General features: G+C 37.9%; 1 protein-coding gene and 1 long non-coding RNA gene across 7 annotated transcripts in view; one reads left to right on the top strand and one right to left on the bottom strand.

Moving 5' to 3' along the window:
- The window catches only part of TET1 (tet methylcytosine dioxygenase 1), a 77,268-nt gene extending 58,770 nt beyond the window's left edge, over window positions 1-18,498 (top strand). For 3 of the 6 annotated variants that reach the window (XM_080597436.1, XM_080597437.1, XM_080597435.1), the window contains 2 exons: window positions 2,238-2,577; window positions 7,491-18,498. In XM_080597436.1, the coding sequence (XP_080453562.1) occupies window positions 2,238-2,577; window positions 7,491-8,632 (1,482 nt within the window). In that variant the 3' untranslated portion in view covers window positions 8,633-18,498. Of the gene's footprint in view, window positions 1-2,237; window positions 2,578-2,702; window positions 2,801-5,414; window positions 5,540-7,490 lie in introns of those variants that run through there. The other 3 variants (XR_013952703.1, XM_080597438.1, XM_080597439.1) reach the window with 3 other exon arrangements.
- LOC308197301 overlaps window positions 1-23,721 on the bottom strand; it is a 32,084-nt gene that overhangs the window by 5,583 nt on the left and 2,780 nt on the right. The gene's annotated exons all lie outside the window — the stretch shown is intronic.

Genomic DNA, 23,721 nt, shown 5'->3' on the forward strand with positions numbered 1-23,721 from the left:
ACTAGCGTATGGGTCCAGACAGAGGTTGGGCAGAATATTTTTAACAGCTAGTGAGAATCATGCAGCGTCTAATGAAAACAAACAGGAGCTAGGTGCCTCCATGCTTATTTTATTTCTGTTTTTGTTTTTAATTTAGAAGGGGAGGATGTGCTGAGCCCTATGTAATTGTGCTCTGTGTATGTCCTACCCTCTCTCCCATTCCTGAATAATTTGGAATCTGCTGGCGTATTTCAACCAGATTCCACTGAACTCCGCAGAAACTTGTCTTGGAGCCTTTAACCTCTTGTTCTAAGCTTGGTGAAAGCCCACTGCTGAGCGGGGGAGACAGACCCAGGTCAGCTCCAGCTGCAGCTCCTGGTTAATCCACGCACACCGGGAGGCGCTGAGCTTCAGCCGGGCCCCACTTCCCGCGGGCTGGTACCCAGCGGAGGTGGCAGCAAGGTGTGATGGGGGCAGGGATAATGGTGCTGGGACTGGGCACGTGGGAGCGTGGGGATGGACAAGTCCGTAGGAAACCAGGCGTCATTTGCTGCTCATGGAACAACTTGTTTTTTCTAAATCTTCCCCGTAGTCCAAAGGCTGCCCAGTGGAGGTAAGTGCGCATGGAGCAAGCACATCAGTAAATGCTACTCATCAGCTTCTACTTGCCCTTTCACCTTTTCTTCTGAAGACCCCTTCTCTTGATTCTTTTAAAATGCCACCTGAAAAGCTCTTCTCCTTTGTCTCTGCCCCTCAAATTTTCTCCTCTTGCTGCTCTGCAACTGTCAAGCTTTGCATATAGCTATTTATAAAGCCCTAACCACCACCTTATTTATTTAGGATTTTTAGTTTGTGATTCTGTAATTCTATTATTCTGGAAATAAATCTGTGATGCTTTTATGTGAAAGCTATGCTACAAAATAAATGTTTGTTTTTCCTAAATTATATTATTATTATTCTCCCCCAGAATGTTAGGCATGGTGACAATATTCTGGAAAACTGAATTAACTGGTGATATGCATCAAATTCGATCTACACAATGATGGAAAGAGAATGCCCTCATTTAGGGAGTATCATCTCCTCCTTGGATGGTGCTCAGATTCCTTTGTGTGTGTAGTTAGCAACTCCCCATGAAATAGAAGCTTAACTGTGCCATGGTATTAATGCATGGCTTTCTAGTAATGTGGTATATTGTGAAAAACAGCATTCTCCTGTGAATTTAATGAATGAAACTTAATGTGCGGTTTATTTGAACACTTGCTCAAATGTGTAAAACTGTCGCCATCCCTTGGAAAGCACAGAATGAAACCAGATAGATGTGGTTTGCCCCTCTGTTTTTAAGAATGTTTTGTGTGTGTCTGTGGTTTTTGTTTTGTTCTGTGTTTTTTTTTGTCCCTAGGAAACAAGCATGTGTTTTTAGCTCTTCTTTTAAGGTGAAGGTTTAATATTAATAACAGCTGGAACTCTAGACATGCTGGAAGTCATAAGTACTGCGAAGGTTCAGCAGTGATTTGGAATAACTAATAAGAAAACTGTTGCAATAACTTTGGATATTTATTCACATTTCTTATCAAACTGGATCTAGCCAGCCTTCTCTTGGCAACACATAATTTAATGAGAGAAAGTAGGTCAATGGCATGAGAGAAACTAAATATTTGTTGGGTCTCGTGACTTCATTACAGCAGGCAGAGTTGGGGAGGGGTGTTAATTTAAGAAAGTGTGTGTATAGATACGTAGATTCAGAACTAGAGAGTTATAGCTGAGATTTACTGAAAATACAGAGCAATATAGATAACTTCATTTGCCAGACAACAACAACAAAAAAATAGTTCCATGTCTTACAAACTTCTTGTTGAATCCATGTTTTTTTTGTTTGTTTGTTTGTTTTTTTCATATTTAGCCTTTAAAAATGAACCTGAACATCAAATACATACTAAAAAAAAATACTTAGGAATTTCCAGTATACTTAGAGCTCAGCCTATTTAATGAGTTTGGCATGTGTTTGTGGATAGTGTGAGCTAGCCCAAAGCTGAATTTTTCCTGTCCAAAACACATGCCTTCACCTTATTCTTCAGGTACCAGTAATTTTTCTGCATCACCATAAATCAAAGAAATTACGTGTCAGATGTCTACATTTGAAAACCTATAGCACTGAGACTATAAAATACAAGAAAACAATGAAGTCCAAGATAAATGCTTAAATATTTAAATAACGTTTGTGTTCTGGTTGTATTTGTAAATGGTCCTGTTCCTCCCAGGTGTGTACATTAACAAAGGAAGATAACCGGAGAGTGGGGGTGATTCCAAGTGATGAACAGCTCCACGTGTTACCTCTCTACAAAATCTCACAAACAGATGAATTCGGCACCGAGGAAGGATTGGAAGCTAAGATAAAAGCCGGAGCCATACAGGTGCTCACAGCATTTCCCAGAGAAGTACGAATGTTAGCTGAGCCTCTTAGAGCCACAAAGAAAAAGAAACCTGACACAAGGAGGACCCCAACTGAAAAGCAGCCATTAATAGACAAAAAGTATTCAACACCAGTAAAGCTGAAAACTGAAGCACCAGAAAATCTGAGCAACACGTTGCATTGTTTAGGTGAGTGATGCTCATTAAATTCTACTGGTCTTGTCTGACTCTGTGTTGTGTCCTACCCATCTGAGGGGAAGGAAAAGCTCCCTAATACTCATTTTTATAACATATTCCCCTACCCTGCGTTTTAGGAGCTAATGAACAAGACAGTGTAGTCAGCATTCTCTCTTGGCACAGAAGAAGACAGGTGATAACGCAAAAATAAGTTTGTGGTGGTGTTTTCGTAATCGTAAGTAATGCTAATGCACCAATGAAATGTTTTCAGGTTCCTGTATTCTGATAAATAATGGTAATAAGAACATCTTGAAATGGTAGGAATGTTTATTTAAACAATGGGCATTATTTTATATCATTTTAAAGCACAAGAACCATTACCTACTTTGTATGAGAGACAATGGCTTTCTGACAATCTGAGTTGATGATAATTTCCTTCTAATACTTAGTGACACAGATACTGCAGCAGAGCAAGAGACTTGCCCCAAAAAAAAGGGGGGGGGGCAAGGTTTTATCAAAGAAAACAGTACTTCTCAAATTCTTTGAAATGCTGTTGGTGAGGGTGTGAGAGATGGGATCTGACAGCAGCTAAGTAAAAGGTATGTTTTCTCTATTACAGGGAGATTGCACTGGCCTCAGTCTTCTGCAACAATGTGTGCTTGTGCAGCATAGAGTCATTAGTTGACTGAGCTGTGCGGAGTTGCTTTTGATTCGTGCTATTTTACCTGACTGGGGTCAGGTTTTGAACAAGTATTTTTGGACAATAAAACTCTTCTCTGGGACTTCTCAGTAATGAAAAGTAGAAAAGAAGGAAGATGAGGAGGAAGCCACAGAGTAGATTCTGTGATTAGAAGGGAGAAAAATAAAAAGCATAGCCTGTCTGGCTCTGGGAAAGAAAAGGGGGAATTTAGCCATCTGCTGAAACTTTGAATGTTAATTCATGAGAGAAATCCAGGTACATGTGATAGATTTCACTTGAGGAACAAAAATTAAATGTGGATATGTTCTGGGGAAGAAAAAACACTGCAAACGAGAATCTATTTGACACATCTGTAATTTGTACTCATCAACCTGAGTACATGTTTCTCTCAGATGAGACAGGGCAACAAATAAAACTTTGTGTATAGCAGGATGAAATAAGAAAAGAATTATTACACTACTAGGAAATTAGACAGACATTGAGTTAATCTGCATGTAAGTTTGGGAGACAGTCCAGGCTCTGAAACAAATATAAAAGGACTCCTCAGGCTGAGGACAATGTCCAACAATAACTCCAAAGCAATGATTAATAACTTCCATCATGCTTCAGGTGGACTGGAAGTCCTGGAAGGATTAGACTCTGGCTTGGGAAGGAATTCTGAAATTGTTTGATCTCACTGTAAAGTTGTTCTGAAACACTGAAATAGTTAGGAACTGTCTACCTGAGCATGACCTTGTCATTAAAAACAGGCATGGCTTCTGAATTTGAAAGCCATGCCTTTAACAAATGGTATGCTATCCAGAGTTTTGCTGTATGCTTTGGAAATGTAAGTCTTTATCATTATTCCCTTAAACATGCAAGAATAATAAAATAACTACATAAACCAGCCAACTTAAATAATTGATCTTGACTATAAATAATTAGGTAATACAGTCTAAAAGAGCTGCTGATAAAAATAAATCAGAGTGATGAAGAAATACTCTTTAAGAGTGAGAAAGTTTTTCAAAGATTAAAAGAGTTGAATAAAACCATTTTCTTTCTGTCGTAAAGGTTCAGCCTCTATCATGCAGATTTTGATAGTGGAATTCCCTCAAGATTCTGCAAGTGAAACATGTCGAGTTTATGCCGTTCTTTCTGACTCAAATAAAGCTGTCAACACAGTAAGCCCAAATCTGCAGATGGCACGTTGCTGCAGCTGGCCAAGATTAGTGACTCAAAGCATTTATGCACATTGTATGTGTTTCCTGTAGTCACACAGCGCAATGGCTGAATGTCACCATAACGGCCGCTGCCCTGCCCCTTGCCAAAAACACAAAGATCCATGGATTATGAATTTAGAAAATTATAGTATTAACCTGTACATACTACTTTTTGCTGTAATAAGGGATCAGTCCTTGGTTGGTTCTTTTAATTTTGCCAGTTGTAGGTATGATTTTAGTCCTGAGAAATTAATAATGTTAATCTGGCAAAGATTACAAGACTCAACATCAATACAAAATCAAATGGCCTGTGGAAGAGAGGAGTTGAAATTAGACTATCCAGTAGCCATCGTTCCTGACAGTAAACTGGAGGAAACAATTATTTAAATGGGTATCCTTTCACGTTAATAGTGGCCATCAGCTCTGCTCATACCATTTAAACATAAAAAACAGAAAGGTTTGTGTAATAGGTAATGGAAACAAAGTACAGAGAAACTTACTAGGGGGAGAGAAGAACAATACCAACTGTATAGTTTTAGGTAAGCAGTGAGTAAAGAGAGTTCTGCTACAGCTACCTTAAGCATGTCAGATACTGCTGTTAAATTTTCTACTAATACAGGAATAAAATACTAGCTTATGTCTACTGGAAAGGAAAAAAAATATTGATAAATGGTATCTGTAATGTACTCAATTTACTGATGAGGACAAGAGTTTAAAGCATTGGTTTTGCTTTTTAAATACTAAAAAGAATATGGAGAATGTGCAATTAGATGAGATAAGCATTGTATATTCAGTCAGGTTTTAGGCCATGTGAGGCTAACACTCTTTGGAGTAGACTGGGGGGATTTTGAAGGAGTCACAAGGCTGACTATTGGGTATTGTCCATTGTTCGTGATCTTCCTTTGAAAGAGACTTTGACCATCATTTCAAAGCCATTACTGTATCCCCAGCTGGAAAGCCCGTAAACCTTGAGAGACTCCTCTAACCTGCCATGTCTGCATCGTATGGAGAGCTGGAAATTGCAAAGTGCTAAGACAGGACTATCTTCTGTTTTTACCTAGCAGCAGAGATGATGGTGAGGAGGACCTTTATGGTGCTGAAGACAGCTTAGGTCTGCTTGGTAGAGCAGGCATACGTGATGACTTGGCTAGATACCTAATTGTGCCAAGTGTTTTGTAGAAACACTATATATTAAATAGGGTGCATTTGTCACACACCTCTTGTCAATACCACGCAGCACAACTGTTAATTTTTACATTTGTGCTAATGCTGAGAGCCATTGAAATCTTAAATTGTTACAAAATACATATTAAAGATGAAAAAAATGCATCTTTATATAGTTTCATCATAAAGCCCATTATTCTGGACAAATAAACTTTAGAGATGGAAATGTTATTTTTTCTCTCTGTAAATACTGGCAATTCCTCTTGGCCTGTATTGGATAGAAGCAGAGACGAACCACCAGCCCAGAGCCAGTCTCTCGGCTGGCTGCAGCACAGTAGTACTGCAGCCAGCAGATCCCAGTGGGGCTGCACTCTGTTTGAACAGGAGGTAGTAGCCCCGGGATGGGATGCCACTTTATCTGAACCATTACTGATTTCCTTCTACCCATATATTTGAATTTACTTCTGTTTCTTAACATCTGTAATATTTTCCTCCTAATCAAAACATCGACCCTGACTTTTGTTCAGTACTAATTTCAGAGGAATGTGCACCTCTGTACGTTTCCAGAACACACAGAGTTTTGTATCTCTCTAACATGGATATACCCTATATAGAAAATGTTGGTTTCAACTTAATGCTGTTAAATACAATTTCAGTGTAGGCTTTTTTCTTAATTAAATGGAATGCTTTGAGTTTGTTTTCATAAAAAGGTCCTTAAAAGAATGTATGCAGTTTCCTTACGTCACCCCTCAGTTTCAGTATTTGTATGCTAAATGTATTGTGTCTGTAGTTTATCCCACTTTGCTTTTTTTTCCTCATTCCTGAAAGCATGTTGAAAGAATGTTTTTTAATCCATCACTATTACTAAATTAATAGAAGAGAGAATAGTTCTTCTATATTTGGTAAAGCAGTTAGACATTCTGTGTATTTATGGAACAAAGAAACAACACTGACAGAGACGGTCCTTTGTGAGAATATGGAAGAACTCTGTGTTGTACTAGTTTGCCAGCAAACAGATGTAAAGCAGTTTTAAGGCATGATGCAAAGTCCATCAAAGTCAACGGAATTATCTCCCATTACTCTTACGGACTCTGGATGAAACTTACTTGTGACCAGAACTAGTCATTTGAGGAGAGAGCAGTTTTGTTCTACAAATGAGCACAACTGCAGTGTGCCAGGACTAGAAATTGGGAGCTGACATAAGCTGAACAAGTAATCCCCCAAAAGACTTGAAATATCTAGTGTTTGCCAGTTAGGTGCAAGACAGAGCAAGTCACATGTAGCAGTGTGAATTTACCTGGAGTATGTTGCCAGATACTTTTTTTAATTCTGAGCAGTTACTTGCTAATGCACAAATTGTACTTTCTGCAAGGGACAGGATCTGTAAACACGCGTTTTCCTTCTGTCATAATTTGGGGTAAGGTGATAAAGAATTTTGGTTGTTTCACAGGCTTAATTTCAGACAGACTAAATTTTGGCAGTTACCTAAAAATCTTTTACGCAGTGCTTCCTGCTGGACTGTGCAGTCAGGCAGCTGCTGGGAAGCACTTGTGTAGAACTGGGCTGTCTGAACCGGAACTGAATGCTTATTTGATCTGCTTTTTCATCCCTCCGTGAAATACCTTTCTGTTTTATATACCAGCAGTCTGACGGGAAAAGATTAAGGCAGTAATTCAGCAAGGTAATTATGTACATAGTTTGTCATACAGATACTCCTAGAAAGTTAAAAATTACCATGTTGAATAATCTGTAGTCATCATTTATATCTTTCATATTAGAAAGCACGTATGAAAATACCATAAAAGGTATGTTTTATTAACTGAGGAAAAGTAACTTACACTTTGGTGTACATTTTTTTTTAGGGAACAAAACAGATGCTTTAAAACCTGGAATAAAAATGGAGACTTCCGACCACCTCTATGCCATGAAACATACTTCAAACACTACTAAAAATTGCTCCTTATTAAAACAGTATACGGCTTCCCCCCCTTTCAAGGTGGATAGTTTACATCCTTATTCATCGTTAGCACATAAGCCTGGCCTAACAGCAGTGACTAATATTCAACAAGATTTTTCAGTTCCCTACGGGTATTTTGAATGCAGTAGTAAGCAACCTCACGTGACACCTTATATTAATTGTAAGAACTTTGATGTGTCGGTCAAAGATTATACTGGAATTTTGCTGAATGATAAGATGAATGGTGTGCCACCAATTCTTCCAGAGGTCACTGCTCCAGGCCCCCCAGCCCATAAAGACCCCCTGCCCAGTATACTTGAACATCAGCCAGACAAGCAGAATTGTCAGCCTCAGTTAGACAATTCTCCTTCTTCGCAGATGATCAGCTCTTGCGATTTGTCAGTACCGCAGAGCTCTCCAGCAAGGGACGCAGTTGGAAACGAAGCTGACTGTTCCCACGGGTGCCCAATGGAGAAGGGTGGCTCCCTTCAAGAACAGATGTGTGATTTTGACTGTGCTGACGAAAAGCAAAACACTGCACTGGGACAACCAACTGATTCTGAAGAAAAAGCTGAGGAACTGTGGTCAGACAGCGAGCACAATTTTTTGGATGATGACATTGGCGGTGTTGCTGTGGCACCTTCTCATGGTTCTATCTTAATTGAATGTGCAAGACGTGAACTCCATGCTACCACACCTATTAAAAAACCCAACCGCAATCATCCCACACGGATTTCCTTAGTTTTCTACCAACACAAAAATTTAAATGAGCCAAAACATGGGTTAGCCATGTGGGAAGCAAAGATGGCTGAGAGGGCAAAAGAAAAAGAAAAAGAAGCAGAACGATTAGGAACAGAGAATACTGAACTGAACTCTAGCAGCAGGAAAACAAAGCAAACAAGTGAAAACAGAGAGATTTTTTACGAAGACAATGAGTTCAACCAAATTCCATCACGCAGAGCATTAACAGTAACTAAAGATAACGTAATAACAGTATCTTCTTATGCCCTTACACGAGTTGCAGGGCCTTACAACCATTGGGCATAGGTTTTAGTATCGAATGCCTCCTCTTGGTGCAGCATTACACAGTGTTTCTTTAAGGTGCTGTTAAAGAACAAGTCTCGTGTCGTTTACTATTTGCTCATCTCAACCATTTTAAGGCTGAGGTAAAAAAAAAAAATGTGGGGGGATTTCTTCTTAAACTGTGACTTTAACATTTGGTGGTGCTCAAGCACATTTTAAGCAAAAAAAAAAAAAAGTTGTATAGTTTTAATACATTCTAAAAAAGATTTTGTTTAGGTTATTAACCTTGATTGAAATCATTCAGTTTATTACCTTTAGGAATTTATATTTTGGTGCTTTAAATCAAGTCTGTTTACTACAGAAATCATTTATAGGGATTTTAACAGGTTCACATTTTATGGTGTTAAATCAAGTTATTACAGTAGTAGCTCTACACAGCTCTTGGTGCTTAACCACATCAAACAGTTAAAATAAATAAGCTGAATTATTACTTCATGGTGCCATTGCTTTAACAACTTCCAACCATTGCTATATAGTCCAAATTACAGATAAATCGTTTAGAAAACCAATGATTTTTTTTTTCTCTAGATTTGTCATTATGTATGAAATGAAGTTATTGGCAATGATGGCTGGAAGTTGTTTTTAAGCTGTAAATATATATTTTAAAAGCACTTTCTATTTTTAAAATTAACTTGAAATAGTATAGTATAAGGATCATATTGTCTAAGGTTTGTGCATACTCTACAGAAGAAATCATTTTATTCTTGCTGTGTAGAGTTCCATATTGTTACAGCTGCAGTATGTATGCTAATAGCATGTGATTGTTTTTAGACTTGCCCTTTTTCATGGAAGATTTTGTTACATATAAACAACAGTTATGAAATATGGAAACATTTTATTATTTGAAAGAAAGTGTACAAACATGAAATTAGGAGACATCAATATGTGCGTTGCTATTGGGGAGTTAAGATTTTTATTTTTATTTTTTAAAGGCAGCATATGTTATGATTTCTTTGAGCAATAAGTGCATAAGTCTCATTCGTTTGGAGCATTATAAGTTAACATGACAACCAAATGTTCCTAATGCCTCAGGGGTAGGATTGTTTTGGGATAAAAAATACCCCCTAGAGTTGCCTTATTCTATTCTGAAACAAAAAATATTAATTTGAGGAAAATACAAAGGAAGTGTTGGAAAAGAATGAAATTTCTAATATTTAACAGCAAATTTTTCCTTAAGAAGAACCCATCTATAAAGTTCACCAGCTTTCTAAGTTCAGTTTTTTTTACAAAAATGCATGGTAAACTTTTAAGTGATTTCTACGTTTCATGTAGAAAGGGTTGTATTCTTCCTTCCAAACATATGAAATTTATGTTCTCCATTTTTGTTGAAAAAGTGACATATCATGAAATGAGTATTCGCTGGACCAGAGGAAAAACAGACACTCCATTGCTTTTAAATGCTGTAGCATCCCACTCTTCTTTCTGATTCTCCTCTCCTATGTATTTCCTTTTTAACCTTATTTATTTAAACAAATTACCAAATGACAACGTTAGCTAAGGACTGACCTCATCCTGCAACTTCCTCCATGAGAACAGTTCTGCGTAGCCATACCTGCCCAGTCAGAGCTAGGAGCACCGCTCAAGCCAGGACTCCTGTCGTGACTGAGAGCTGCAGGATCAGGCCCCAGAGACGAAGCTGTACCTTAATTCTGCCTCGGAGTCCTCCCCAGCTGGGTAATCCATAGGCGTAACGAGGTTAGATTTTTCCAGTGTGAAAATATACTAATAATATACTTGATAATATAATAATGTAGTGGTGCTGTAACAGAGGAATATGAATTATCTAGATCTGCTTTATTTAAAACCTAGACAAGGTGCTTTTTCCTTGAAAAGTTGAACTGTAAATGCTCTATCTACAGTTTTGGTACGAAAAGTACATAAATTGTATTTTTAACACATAGTGCCAGTTAGGACGTTGGTGCTACAAATACTTCAATACGGCCGTTGATCAATGAGACTGTTCTCCTGTACAAATGGATACACACCTAGTGTTTGCGGGAGCAAGGTCTGAAATAGCAATCACTATGTAATGACCTTGGGTTCAATTCCACAGATTCCTGTCGAAATTAACAAAATTTTGATGGCAGAGGATGGCCGAATTGAACCCATTCTTTGTATCTTACCTATTTTAAGTAAAATTTGTAAAAACCGGGTATGCTGCAAATCTTAGTTCAAAGCTTAATATTAGTTCAAATAGAGGATATGAAGGGATTGTAAATAATAATAAAACAAAAACAATATTATGCCATCATTTTGTACCAGCAGTTTTATGCTTCTTGACTACGTAATATACAGTATACATCAAATCATTATGGTATTTTGTGTGCCTTAGATTTCCATTTTGAAACTTGTATATTTTTGGTGAGCCTAAGACTAGTAAGAACTCCAGCTGTCCATACAGTAAGTAGTACTGTACGTTCTCTAGCTATTCCATTCATGTATTTGCTATCTGAAAACCCTTGTCCAACACCACGATCGATCATTTGCAGAAAAGATGAGTTTGTTTCACTGACAGTGCTGATAGCTTTGGGTTGTGTAATACAAATTGAAAATATCATTCAGCACTCCCATGTGAGTAACAAGTTCTCTACGCAAAGTAATGTTAGAGCCATCTCTACCTTTAGAAATGTTCAGATCGGTACAGTGGATCAGTTTCACTTGAATCTTCCCCTGTAAATGTCCAGATTTTACTTCTGTGTGGTTAGAAACTTCAAGGTGAAAATGTTCTATTTAAAAACCAGCAGCTTCCCTCAAAGAAGTGAGAAACTAAAAGGTGGATCTGAAAGGATACCTCCAAACATAGCCCCTGGCAAGTCACTGCTCCAGTGACTGCACCAGTAGACTTTCAGCAAGTCCAGGTCTACCTTATTTGAAAAGGCAATTTTAAGAGAAAAGTTTATCTTAACATAAGAGTAATGCTATTAACTGATAGGTGCTAAAGCTCAGAGTTACTACTTTATTAAGATTACTTATATGAGAAAATATATCGTCTATACAATAGGTGCTCTTTCCTTGGCTGTTCATAACATAACTACTTTCTCAGTGTGTACCTAACAGGCAGGTAAGCTGGCCGCTTCTGGTTACTGCTGTGGCACACGGCAGGTTGTGATTTGGGAAGCTAATATTTTCTATTGCTGTACTGCGGTAAAGAAAATACAACCTTTTACTGTTTTTACAACTGTGTGCTATTTATGGTAACATTTCAGAATATTTATCAGTCTTGTACACAAATTATGTGGTTTTTTTTGAGTAAGGCTATCATTTTATAACAGTAGTTGTCTCTTAAGATTTGTACATCTGTGGGTGTATTGCTTTCCTTTGCAGCCCACACCACCACTTGCATAGTTTGCTTTTATCCCTTAACAAAGGCCTTCAGGGATGGCCAGATCAGGAACTGGATTCAAAGTTAAGGTAGCTGGCTAGGTCAGACCCACACATTTTATTTGGTTTCCAACAGCTGGCATTGTACTCAGTGGAAAAAAAAAAACAAAATGGATTCAGGTATGGGCTGGTGGTGGGATGTGGTGGTCTTTTGATCAGTTTTCCCAGTTCTCTAGCAAAAACTGTCATGACCCAACACGGGACACCTTTGATTTTCCAGAAGAGATGTCTCTCACCCCTTTCTCCACTGGGTCCGGCACCACCGCTCCTCCTTCACAGTGAAGGAAGGAAAATGTAGCGCCTTCTGCAGGAGCCAGTTCTGTGAGTCCCTGAGTCCCCCTTGGAGTTACTGCAGCTGTGCCCAATTACATACTGAATTTTACTCATAGAATTTCTCCATGTTACTGTTTCTAACAGGCTATCTTGTATTACAGAAAGTAGCAAAAATTGTTTCTATAAATATTTTAGTCACAAGATCCAAAAAGCTTTGAAAGAACTTACAAATACTTGTGACCTTCTAGCTCTAACAGTTGTATGCAGTTCTGGTTTTTGTAAGAACTTTCTAAGCTAACTCTTTTACTTAGGAATAACTGCTGTTAAAAGTCTTTATCTTACCTGACAGCACCTCTCTACACTTATAACAGGAAATAATCGTAGTATCTTAAGCAACGCTTCATTGTAAGCATGGGTAAATGACACATTCGTTAATACTGAAGATTATTTGTAACGTACAACCATTTGTGTTTTTTTTTAAGATGTTTTTAATATCATTGCAGTATTACACTAAATTTGGTGGGTTAAATTTGGGTCCTGTTTACATTGCTGCAGCCCTGTTGACTGCAATGTGCTCATTTATCAAGCTTTTATGCAACTTTCATATTTAACTGGATGGATATGGATACAGTTGACCAAAGCCCATGCTGACTCAGACCCTTGCAACAATACCACAATTAATAGTCTTGCAAGGACATACACAGAAAGATTTGGGATCAATGTACTTTTGATTAAGTGCAGAGGTTTTATTGTTTGTAGCACAAGAAGTGATTAGTGGTGTGTAGAGAGACATAATACCTTCACGTCAAGTTTCAGGCATACAAGCAGGTCTCCTTCAGACCTGATTCAGGCTTATGTTGGCAAGGTTTTTTTGTGATTTTTTTTCTTAATTGATAGGTTGTCCAATGACAAATTTTAATTGAAACATGCTAACAAACTGCATCTTCATGACTTTATATTTAAAATGTAAGGTTGAATCTCGCCCTTTCACTTCCTATGAAATTTCTCTCTGTGAAATTAGCTCATTTATCAATCAGTCATCAGCTTTATAATTTATAACTATATGATTATGCCCTTTTTTTCCCATGGAAATCCTGTAACTTTTAGTTCATAGAAGTTCATAGAATCATTAAGGTTGTAAAAGACCTTTAAGATCATCTGGTCCAACCATCCCCCTACCACCAGTATCACCCACTAAACCATGTCCCTAAGCACCAGGTCCAACCTTTCCTTGAACACTCCCAGGGATGGTGACACCACCACTTCCTGAGCAACCTGTTCCAATGCCTGACTACTCTTTCTGAGAAGAAATGTCTCCTTATTTCTAACCTATAGGAAATAACCATATCCTCAGATACTACAAAAAGCTAAATTACATGTCTACTTCACACTTTCTGTACCTAAGAGCAGTTGTATACAAAGTAAGGTCTTTGTGACGTATCTTCCATAAAATTGTTGGTGTTGTGTTTCTCATGTGTGAAAAGCATCTGTCCAGCCGTGCCTCACGAAACTTTCTGTCATCTGATCTTAAATAATTAGTTAGAGACAAGGAACAGTCCAATCACATGTAGAAATACAGTCTGGCTTTCTTACTTTCATCAGGTGGTGATCTGACTTTCAAGAGAAAGTGCAGAGAAATATCTTTGTGTAAAATTAAATTGCAGAGAAAGTTTCCATTGATGATTATGACACCACAGTGTCATAATGCACTGCAATGTCTGCGTTACAGCATTGTTTCGAACCAGTAAGGATGTGCCATTGTGTCACACGGCTGTGGATACACGTACAAATTCAGCTGTTTCCACAGTTCCTCCGGGGACAGTAATCTTTCCCTTGTTCTCTGCCTAAGTATATTGGCTTTTTTAAGGAACAACAAAACAAACAAAGAAGAGGGTGAGAGTTGGTCACTCTCTTGTAGACAGTCACAGGCAAAGCTGTGAAAGGTACAATGGACTTCAGAAACAGCCTTCTCATGTACACGTGTTGTGGTTGCTAGGGTGCTTCTTTATACTGACACTTTTTGGTGTATGTAATTTTAAATACAAAAACTTTTTAAAGTCCATGATACATTTTTGTCCTTCTTTAATTAGATAGAGTGGCCAGTGTCAAAAGTCCTGAGGATGTGGCTACTCAGTAGAACAGTACAGAAACTGGCTCTAGTTTCTTCTGGACTTCCCTGATACTTAGTTTTCACAAGCTGTGTAAATGGTGCTTCAGTATGTTGCTGCAAAAAATGTAGAGATTTATACTTGAGTTTTTTTTCAGAGAGCAAGGATTTCTAATCATAGTACCTGATCAGGCAGGCACCAGTATGCATATAGGTCACTTATTTTTTCTAAAGTGTTTAAAAATTGATTTAATAGTTATTTTGTTATTGCCCTGTTAAAACATTTTTGGTCATGTCAAAAAAGAGGAGTGAGCTAAATTTTTTGCTTAATATTGTCCTTTACATACTTGCTTCCTAAATTAAGCCAACTTAATTCTCAACATGCTGCTGTGTTATCTCTCTGAAGAACGTTAGATTTGACTAGTGTCGATGAGTAGGTGTTGCTTTCTGCTCTATACAGATGACACCAAATACTACAGGCAGCTTTCTCATTCCTTAGTCTCCTTGTGGATCATCTGTTGTAGTTAGCTGTTTTCACACTCGGCACTAGATCGCATTCTCACCTGCTGCTGAATGCTTTAAACACTTAAAACTGCTCCAGAAGTTCTTCCTGTCTCTCTGCAGATCTACTTCAGTGCTCAGCAGTAGGAGTAGACATGTCAGCCTGCTCGTGAACACGCCCCACAGCTGTCGCTACTTTCTATGTAGATCAGCCAGTCTTCATCATCTCAGGAATATCACATGAATTTATTCTCTTTGTGACTGTCCCAAAATCTGTTTCTTTGTCACCTCTTATTCTATATAAGGCAGTTCTCATTTTTTCATTCTTTCTTTCTCTCTTTTTTTTTTTAATTCATGTTCTCTCATATGGAACCCATAATATTGGATATTTTTTCATTTCAAGAAAGAAGGACATTTCATTATCTTTCTTCATCAGTATTTTCTTACTTTTTTAAATATTTTTTTCCAGTTAACTCTCAGATCTCTTGCTGTAGTTGTTACACTCTGTTCTTGTGTCTGCAAGTAGCTAAACAAAAGACCCTTTGCTCACAGTTGAAGACTCCTGTTGCTAGCATCTCTGTGGAGTGCCTTCTTTTCTTTTGAGTTACTCTACCAGCTCTGCTCAGATTTTGACATGACAGATGCTGCAGACCCTGCATAATTACAAGAGCAGGAGTATTTCTTTACATCTTCTGGTTATATTCCCGTGCAGAGATCAGTTCTCGTCCTTGTGAGAAACCTTAGTTTTGTGTAAGTTCATGCCTTAACTGACAGGACTGCTTGGAAAAAAAGAGAGGAACAATGGATTTTTTGGGTTCTTCCTCTGTAGCAGCAAGTGGAACTGATTGAGCTTGAGCAGAAAATAATAGTAATTGCCTTTTATAAAAGGGTACAGGAGCGTTGGCATTGTTTTTTCTCTTTCTGAGATGCAAAGACTTTAGGATCCTTTTTCCAATCCAGTTCCCCAGTTCACCCCAACATTGTTTACAGTGCTTAACCACATACTTGTAACTTCAGCTTTTAAAGATATAAGATGCTTCTTGATGCTGTATCCTGAATTCTTCTACAACAGCAACTTCTCTTTTCTACTGGACCATTATATATGCCATTTTCCACACGTAGTTATATTAAAATGCTAGAATCTTCCAACAGTGTACTTGCAGTGAATGCAAGACTGGGGTGCTAAATAACTTACATGAAGGTGACTTGCTCTGTTTGGTGTGACAGTGCTGTTTTTAACACTTTGCACACCCTACCAGCTTTCCTCATAAAATGAGAGGACACAGGTTGTAGACCTCAAAAAACTACATGTGTAAGAAGGAGGAGAGATTTGTCAGCTAACCTACAGAGAGTTACCAGTTACAGCAGATGAACTGTATTCCAAAGAAGTGCTGTTGCAGTGGAGCAAGGGAACTGCTAGTTTGATGTTCGGTATTGCAGTTGTTGCGACAGAACATTTTAATGCTGTTGTGGAAAGTTTTGTGATCTGATCAATATTTTACATGTATGTCTGTATTTTTATTATATTGTAATGGAAAAGGGTCTAGGGTTTGGGAATCTTCTTAAAGTAAGAATGAAGGCCCTGATTCTCATTTATACTGATGTCCTTTGCATCCCATTAGAAGGATAAAGGGGCTGTGAATGGATGCCCACTGAGCTTACATCGTTCGGAGCATCCCATTATACTGATAACGGTATGAAAGATCATTAGTATAAATTACAATTCTTACCAAAGGACTGATGTGTACAACGATAACCCTATTTTGCGCATACTGGCCAGTAACACCTAGATTGTTCTTAGCTTAGAAATACAGATTGAAGAGAAATTCCTCCACCTTGTTTTGTAACTGGCTTTTTAAGTATTCATTTCTATTGGCTGTCCTTTTCCCAACCTTGTCTACAAGGAGAATGCGGTAGATTTGTACCTCAAGATAATGACCTGGCCAGAAATCTCATGGAGTTGTCAGTAACGCTGTTTCTAAACGTAGGTAGTTTTTCTTAAAATATTTCCTTGCTTTTATCATTACTTGAACCCTTTTACTTGATTGCATAAAGTGGGGTTGTGAGAATCTACTGAACTCCATTCAGTGTTGCCACACTGAGGTAGATCTTGAGAGACGAAGCTAAAAACCAACATTTTCTGACTGCCCTGACCGTGGTGATACTCAGCAGTGAAACTGCTGGCACTGCCCTGCATGCTTGAGTCATGCAAAGCTTCCCTCGCTGCCTATGGAAGCTTTTTGTAAACATCAAGTGCCGCCCCCCATACCCTCACAACATTGCAGTTAAATGTTTGTCTTTCAAAAAGATTTGAGGAAAAAATTGTTGTATTTTCATTCTTAAATTTCTGAAGTGCAATGATACTGCAGAACCTAAGGAGAACTGGTTTCATACAAACTTTGTGAATGCCAGACTGTAATCCATGCAACGCAAAAGGCAGTGTCTAAACTTCATGAATCTCTTGTCCTCAAAATTAAAAATAGCTGAAGGCAAGAAAAGCAAATCCAATATACCAATACAACTAAAAGAAATCCAGTTCTAACCAACACAAAAACTTAAGACATTTCAGTCTTTAACAATTAATTATTCTAAAATAATTTGCTCAGTTTAAAAGAGACAGCTCCTCATAATGTGACAGTATTGTACCAGGTCATAAATGCTATTCAAAATTTGCTATTGTAAAAACATAAAATTTTAAGGACATGCTGTACTAAAATGATACGGCTAATGAATTCTTTCCTACTTTAAAAAAAGATAGACAGTATGCCAAAAAAAGGCTATTTTCTTTCTTTGCTTCTCTTTCTTCCTATCTCTTTCCTTGTTTATCTTTCTTTCTTTGGGATGCATTTGATATTTATTTTTCAACTTTGAGGTTTTGGATTATTTCCAGTTACCAACCTACTGTATTTAGATCTGAAACATAACTTTAAAAAAAAAAAAACAAAAGATGATGTACAGGGAGAAAAAAATCAGAAAGAAAAAGCACTTCATTATGTCACAGTATTTACAGGAGAAAGTATAAAAATTACTTCTTTTCTCAAAAAATATTTGGGGCCTGATTCTTTCCTAGTATAACTGAGCATAGCTTCATGAGATTGGTGGAGCTATGAGGAGTTGGACTAGCTGAGAAACTGAACCTTAAAATCTTCTTTGCAGACAAGGGAACCCTTACCAGCAGTACTTGAAGACTTGTGAGTTGTGACTGCATGTTACTTGAAAGATCTAATTAAGCTATGTTTTTTGGTGCAAGCAGTTGTTGTACATGATTTCATGTTTATGTAGCAAGATGCATTGAAATGTTGATACTAGTATTGAAACATACATGTAAAAATTGTTGTTGTGGAAATTGTCTGTTCTGTTCTATTTTTCTTGTGTGTCTCATCTGTTTAGAACGTAAACTTTCATTTTTTTATTGTCCTAACTGAATAAGGCTAAATGAATACTGTAATTGAAAATATATTTTAAATCTTGTCATGAGTTTTTAAAAAGACTATTACAAATTGTATCATTCCTGATTACACAGAACTTTGTGGGTGGTTTTAAATAAATTTTATACTTCTATTTTGCACTTAGTCGTCTAATTTTTCTTTCCTGCATTTTTCATGTGAATCTTCTTGTAAAATGGTTTCGGGGGGAAAAAAGAAGTTGTTTTTCCAATACATACCCAGACAAACTCATACTGAGGTAACTAAAGATTGAAAATTAAGGCCTGAAGAGCCTATACGATAAAACTTAAAGCAAAGTTAAGGCCCCCCTTCATAATACAGCATATAACATTACATAAATGTAGAAGAACTTATTATTTACCATTTAAAACCATTACGTGGCTTTACATTTTAGGGAAACAACAACAATAAAAAAAATGGTTCTGAAGCTAGGCTAGTCTTGCAGCATTTCTGCGACTGTGAAGAACCTCAGCAAAGATGTGAAAACAGAAAGGAGTTACTCTAAAAAATATATTATTCTTTAGATTCTGTATACTATGTTTATATTGTGTACCCTATAGTCAGTAAAACAAGTCAAAAAGCCATTGGAAAATTCTAAACTTCATCTTCGGACTGAAAACACAGATTGTGAACACTTGTACAGTGCCTTGTTTTTCTACCAGCTTTGTCTGGCAGAGGAGGGTTATGGGAGTCTTTTACTGTGACTTAATTCCCATCCAATAGAGAAAGTCCTGTTTATATTTGCTTCAGCTCAGAGTTTACAGATTTTCCTCAAGACAAAAACACCCTTGGCTCTAGTCTGCTTTACTATGTACGTGACATTTGAGTGCACAACAGTACTAGGGAGAATTCCTGCTTTTATAATCTGAAGAAAAGGAAGAAAACTCTCTGAATGTTCACATTTGCTTCTTTTCCTTCTCTAGTAAATGCAATAGCAAAAAGTGTCTATTAAAACAATCTTCCAGATAACTGGCATCTCCTAGAAGGCAGAAAAATGCTGCTATCCGCGGGCTACAGTAATTCCCTAGCAATATAAAATACATCACGTGATTCGGTGCATCTAGTCTCCGGGAGCTGCATGTAGTAATCCACGAGGAAGGCCTTTACCCTGCCGTGCAATTTGCTGCTCCTTTAGAGGATAATCATTAATGGGCTTTTATAGCAACACATCTCCCAGACTGCCCCAGGCATACTCTGAACAGTACTAACAAATTCTCCGAGCAGTACGCGTCCCACGGTTTGATCTTAGTCAGTAACCTGTAGCACAGGTGTCTAGGAAAGCACGTGGGCTTTGAATGGTGCTGAGAGACTGAGAAGCAGACCCAAGAACATCACTGTTGATGGAGAGGCATCAATGCGGAGCAACTGTCTCCAGCTACTTTTCAGGTACTGCCAGCCAACTGCATCTTGTCCCCTCCTGGCATTGCCACTGCCCAAGCTGTTGCCAGTCAGAGCCACCTCAGACTTGGGGGAACAAAGCCAAACGAAAGTTACCAGCCCTGGCATCCCGGAAAGGCTGCCGAATATCGGTTTATTTTGTAGGGCTCAAAGACTGGAGGTGGTTTCAGTGCTTTCTCCTAATTTAGACTTCTAATATAAACTATACAAGTAATAAAAGATTGATACAGTATAGTTGGTTTTAATTCTTAAGATGTTATGACCTCAAATTACAATACCTATTGAAAACAGTATTCATTGCTAACAACAGTTTAAACTTAAAGTTAACTTTTTTTTTCCCACTACAGTTACACTGTTCTGCAATAGTCCAGTACCCCATAAACCCCACAGAATGGCAGGGCATTATGTTGCGACTTGATTGCTGCGAGGTAATACTCATACTGATTGCTGCTGTTATATGCTGTTGCATACTGTTACTTTGTATCTTCAAAAGTGGAATTAATCATTATATAGGACAGTCTGTGGATTCTCTAGATCAACATAAGCATCAAATTCGAAAGTAATTTTAAAGAAAATGAGATAGTGCTTCAATTAATAGTGTTTCGGTTCAGGAAATAGCCTAGATTGTCTAAAATAAAATAATTACCAGGGATACATGTTTGTGTTTTCAATCTAAATCACACTGAGATCGTATTTAAAATGTGGAAATTTAAACCCAGCTATTTCCAAAACCATTGGATGGAGCACGACTCTTAAAGTGGCCTCTAATTCCCCGTCCAGTCTGTTTACTTCTGGATTCTCTTTTGCTTTTAAAACATACACCAGTTATACAAAATTCTTATCAGCTGAACTCTTGAAAATGGCGATGTCTTTTTTCACATGGCCAAAAATGACTCATAATCCCCACGATATCACATGTATGTCTCCATTCGTATGTAACAAAATTGGGCTACACTGCTCCCGTTAGCTCTTGTGAATTAGCCTGGAATTCCTGCAGGGGACATCATGACTTAGCCTTACTTGTCAGCACAGAACAGTAGGAGCTTTGCCTCCTCCTGTGGCATAACAAGTCAACAGTTCAGCTTGTTGTCACTGCTTTGCTTTACACTGAGACTTTGTTTTTTGCACAGTGATGACTTTGACTTCCTCCACTTGAAGAATCCCTTCAGGAAAATGAGGCATTAATCTCGTGCTTCATCAAGCAAGCACTTCTGTGGTAGACTCTAACTCACCTCCACTAAGGCAGAAAGCCTTGTGAGGATCCATCTGGGGCACAGCTGCTATGAATTTTACAGGGTGAGATCTATTGGACTGTTGCAAATTACCTTGCTCTGTGAGGGTAAGAGGCTGTCAGTGGCTCAGGTGTGCCACTGCTTAACCACTACACTGGTTGTGGCTCATGTAGAGATGTGGTTGGGGTGGAAGGCAGACTGCTTATCTGTCCAGAGGGCACACCAACAAGCCTTGCAAGTGTCAGAGGCTCTAGATCACCCCCAAGAGTATGGGCAAGTATTCCCTTTGTATGTAATTTCTACTGTCTGAGCAAGTGCGTATTGACTAGAGCCTCTAAGTCTTTCTCCTTTGTCCCCTCCACTGAAGGAGGCACTCCTTGGGGCTGTTACTGCACGCAGAAGTTCAGAGGATGTTCCCTGTTCTTCTTATAAGTTGCAGCCTGCATGGGCCACAGCGAGTTAAATCTCTGAATCTCTACGCTGTGCTGCACAGCGCTGGGAATTACACCTGCATGTCCTTCAAAATGCAAGAACCTTTATTCTTGAGATGGAGATTTAAGTGGCATGAACATGCAAGGTACAAAAATATGCTGAATCAAGAATCACAAATAGTTTCACTGGGACAAACCTCTGCATGTAATAACAGCAACTGAAACAGCTGTGTCAAGCTCTGTGAAATATTCTAGGACTCAGCCCTCCAGTACACAGAGTCACGCTTGAACTGCAGAAGGACCAGCCTCTTGTTAAATACATGTAAATTAAATTTCAGGAAATAGTTACAAGTGCATCCAGTCTCCCAGCCATATGCTACAGACAAGAAATGTGGTAGAAAATCAGTATTTAATGGATGGACAGATTGTGCTGCCCTTTCTCTGTACTTTAAGACTGCTTTTTTTAAAAAAAAAAAAACAAACAAACTCAGAATGGTAAATGTTCAGATTACAATCTACAAACAAATCATTCAGTACAGTCCTTGCATAAAACATTCCAGCATTGGGACCTTTCTCAGACTCGGATCTCCAACTACTTTGGCAATATCAATAAATCTCGATGACTTTCACCAAGAGGTAAGATTATCTCCTATGAGCTCCCCAAAAGCATGATCTTAAGTTATTTTATTGAATCACTACCAATTCCCTTAGACAGTGAACTTTACCAGTTAAATAAATTGTTTGTGATAGTCCCTGTGTTTCTGGTGCATCTTAGCTTCAAAATAATTAAAATTTGTTTTATTTATGTTACAGAATCTACACTAATTCATACTTTGTCAGAAGTCTATTCTCAACCCATTTTGTCCCAATATAGTAGACCATAAAAGCCTTTTCCTCCTCACTTTGAGACACTTAAAAAAAGTAAGTAAATTTGTTATCTGCAATCTGCTAAACCCAATAAGGTTGATTTAACTCTGTGATGTCCCTCCTTGTTTTTGAGGGGTAATGCCTGTACAGAAACACTTTTGTCAAATACTTTGTATAGCAGTATATAATAGACATACAATAGTGAATATATCACGTGTTTGGGGAAATGTCAAGCATCAGTACATATGAGATCCCAAGGAAAAACTACAATAATTTTTTTGTGCAAGAAAAAAAATAGTTAATCTGCTCAGAAGGTTATATTCTGCACTTGATTCCTGTAATTCAAGCATCAAAAAAGCCATTATCTTAACCATTGTTATCATCAGGTATTTCTGGATATCTGGAAAGGTAAAAATAAGTTTAAATCTGAGTGATCCAGAGGTACAAAGAGCAAGTTCCAGTAGTAACACATATGTATCAGAAAGTTCATTCAGGGATTGAGCAGGATACATAGAAATGTATTTCCAACATGAAGAAAAAAACATAATATAACGATGTTTCACTGTCAAGAGTTCTTACATCATCAAAATGGAATGGAATAACCACCTCCCTGTGACTGGCAAATGTCTTACGTTGTCTGGAGAGATACAATATGGCCTGTTACTTATCATTATTAGTTTGCTGTCTTGTAGCTTCATGTTTAGTATGAAACAGGTAATTTCTGTGTCCTCTCAATTGTACAGGTTGTCAAAATTATGTTTATTAGAAGGTTATAATTTCCCCCCCAATTAATTCTCCTAAATACATACTGTGAATACAGTTCAAGCTTTCTGCTGGTTTTTGTTGGTTTGTTTGTTTCTCCAACCGAAGATAAGCCTTACACATTCCCTTCCATCTTTTTCTTTCACAGCCTGTTCCTAAGGTGTCTCAAACTAGTTTTGTTCTACATGATGCAGGAAAATATCACAGTATCCCTGATGCTGCTGTATAGTGACGATTGGTTGATAAGTACTTATTTTTTGTATGAGGGACGCTATTTAACAGCTGTTCAGCCATACTGTATTTATTACAGAATCATAGAATATCCCGAGTTGGAAGGAACCCATGAGGATCATTGAGTTCATAGCATGGAACTCTCTGTATAGTGTCAATAATATATAGTGATTTATTAAAGAGTAGTACTGAAGCAGTCTGCGGTACTGTCGATAGTGCCTCTGAAGCACATTTTTTTTATCATGTCCTTACAAACAACCTTACCCATGCTCACATTTTCAAAAGAAGGATAACATGTTATGGGTTTCTTGTTGCTTTTTATTTCAAAAATAGGACTTCTGCTTTCCAAGGCTTTCAGGTGGAACTTACTTCTAAAGGTAATGACAATTATTTGCAGCTGATACCCAGCCATTCCTTCTAGATT

Source organism: Anser brachyrhynchus (assembly GCF_964034855.1).
Source record: "Anser brachyrhynchus genome assembly, chromosome: 6".
Lineage (NCBI taxonomy): Eukaryota > Metazoa > Chordata > Aves > Anseriformes > Anatidae > Anser > Anser brachyrhynchus.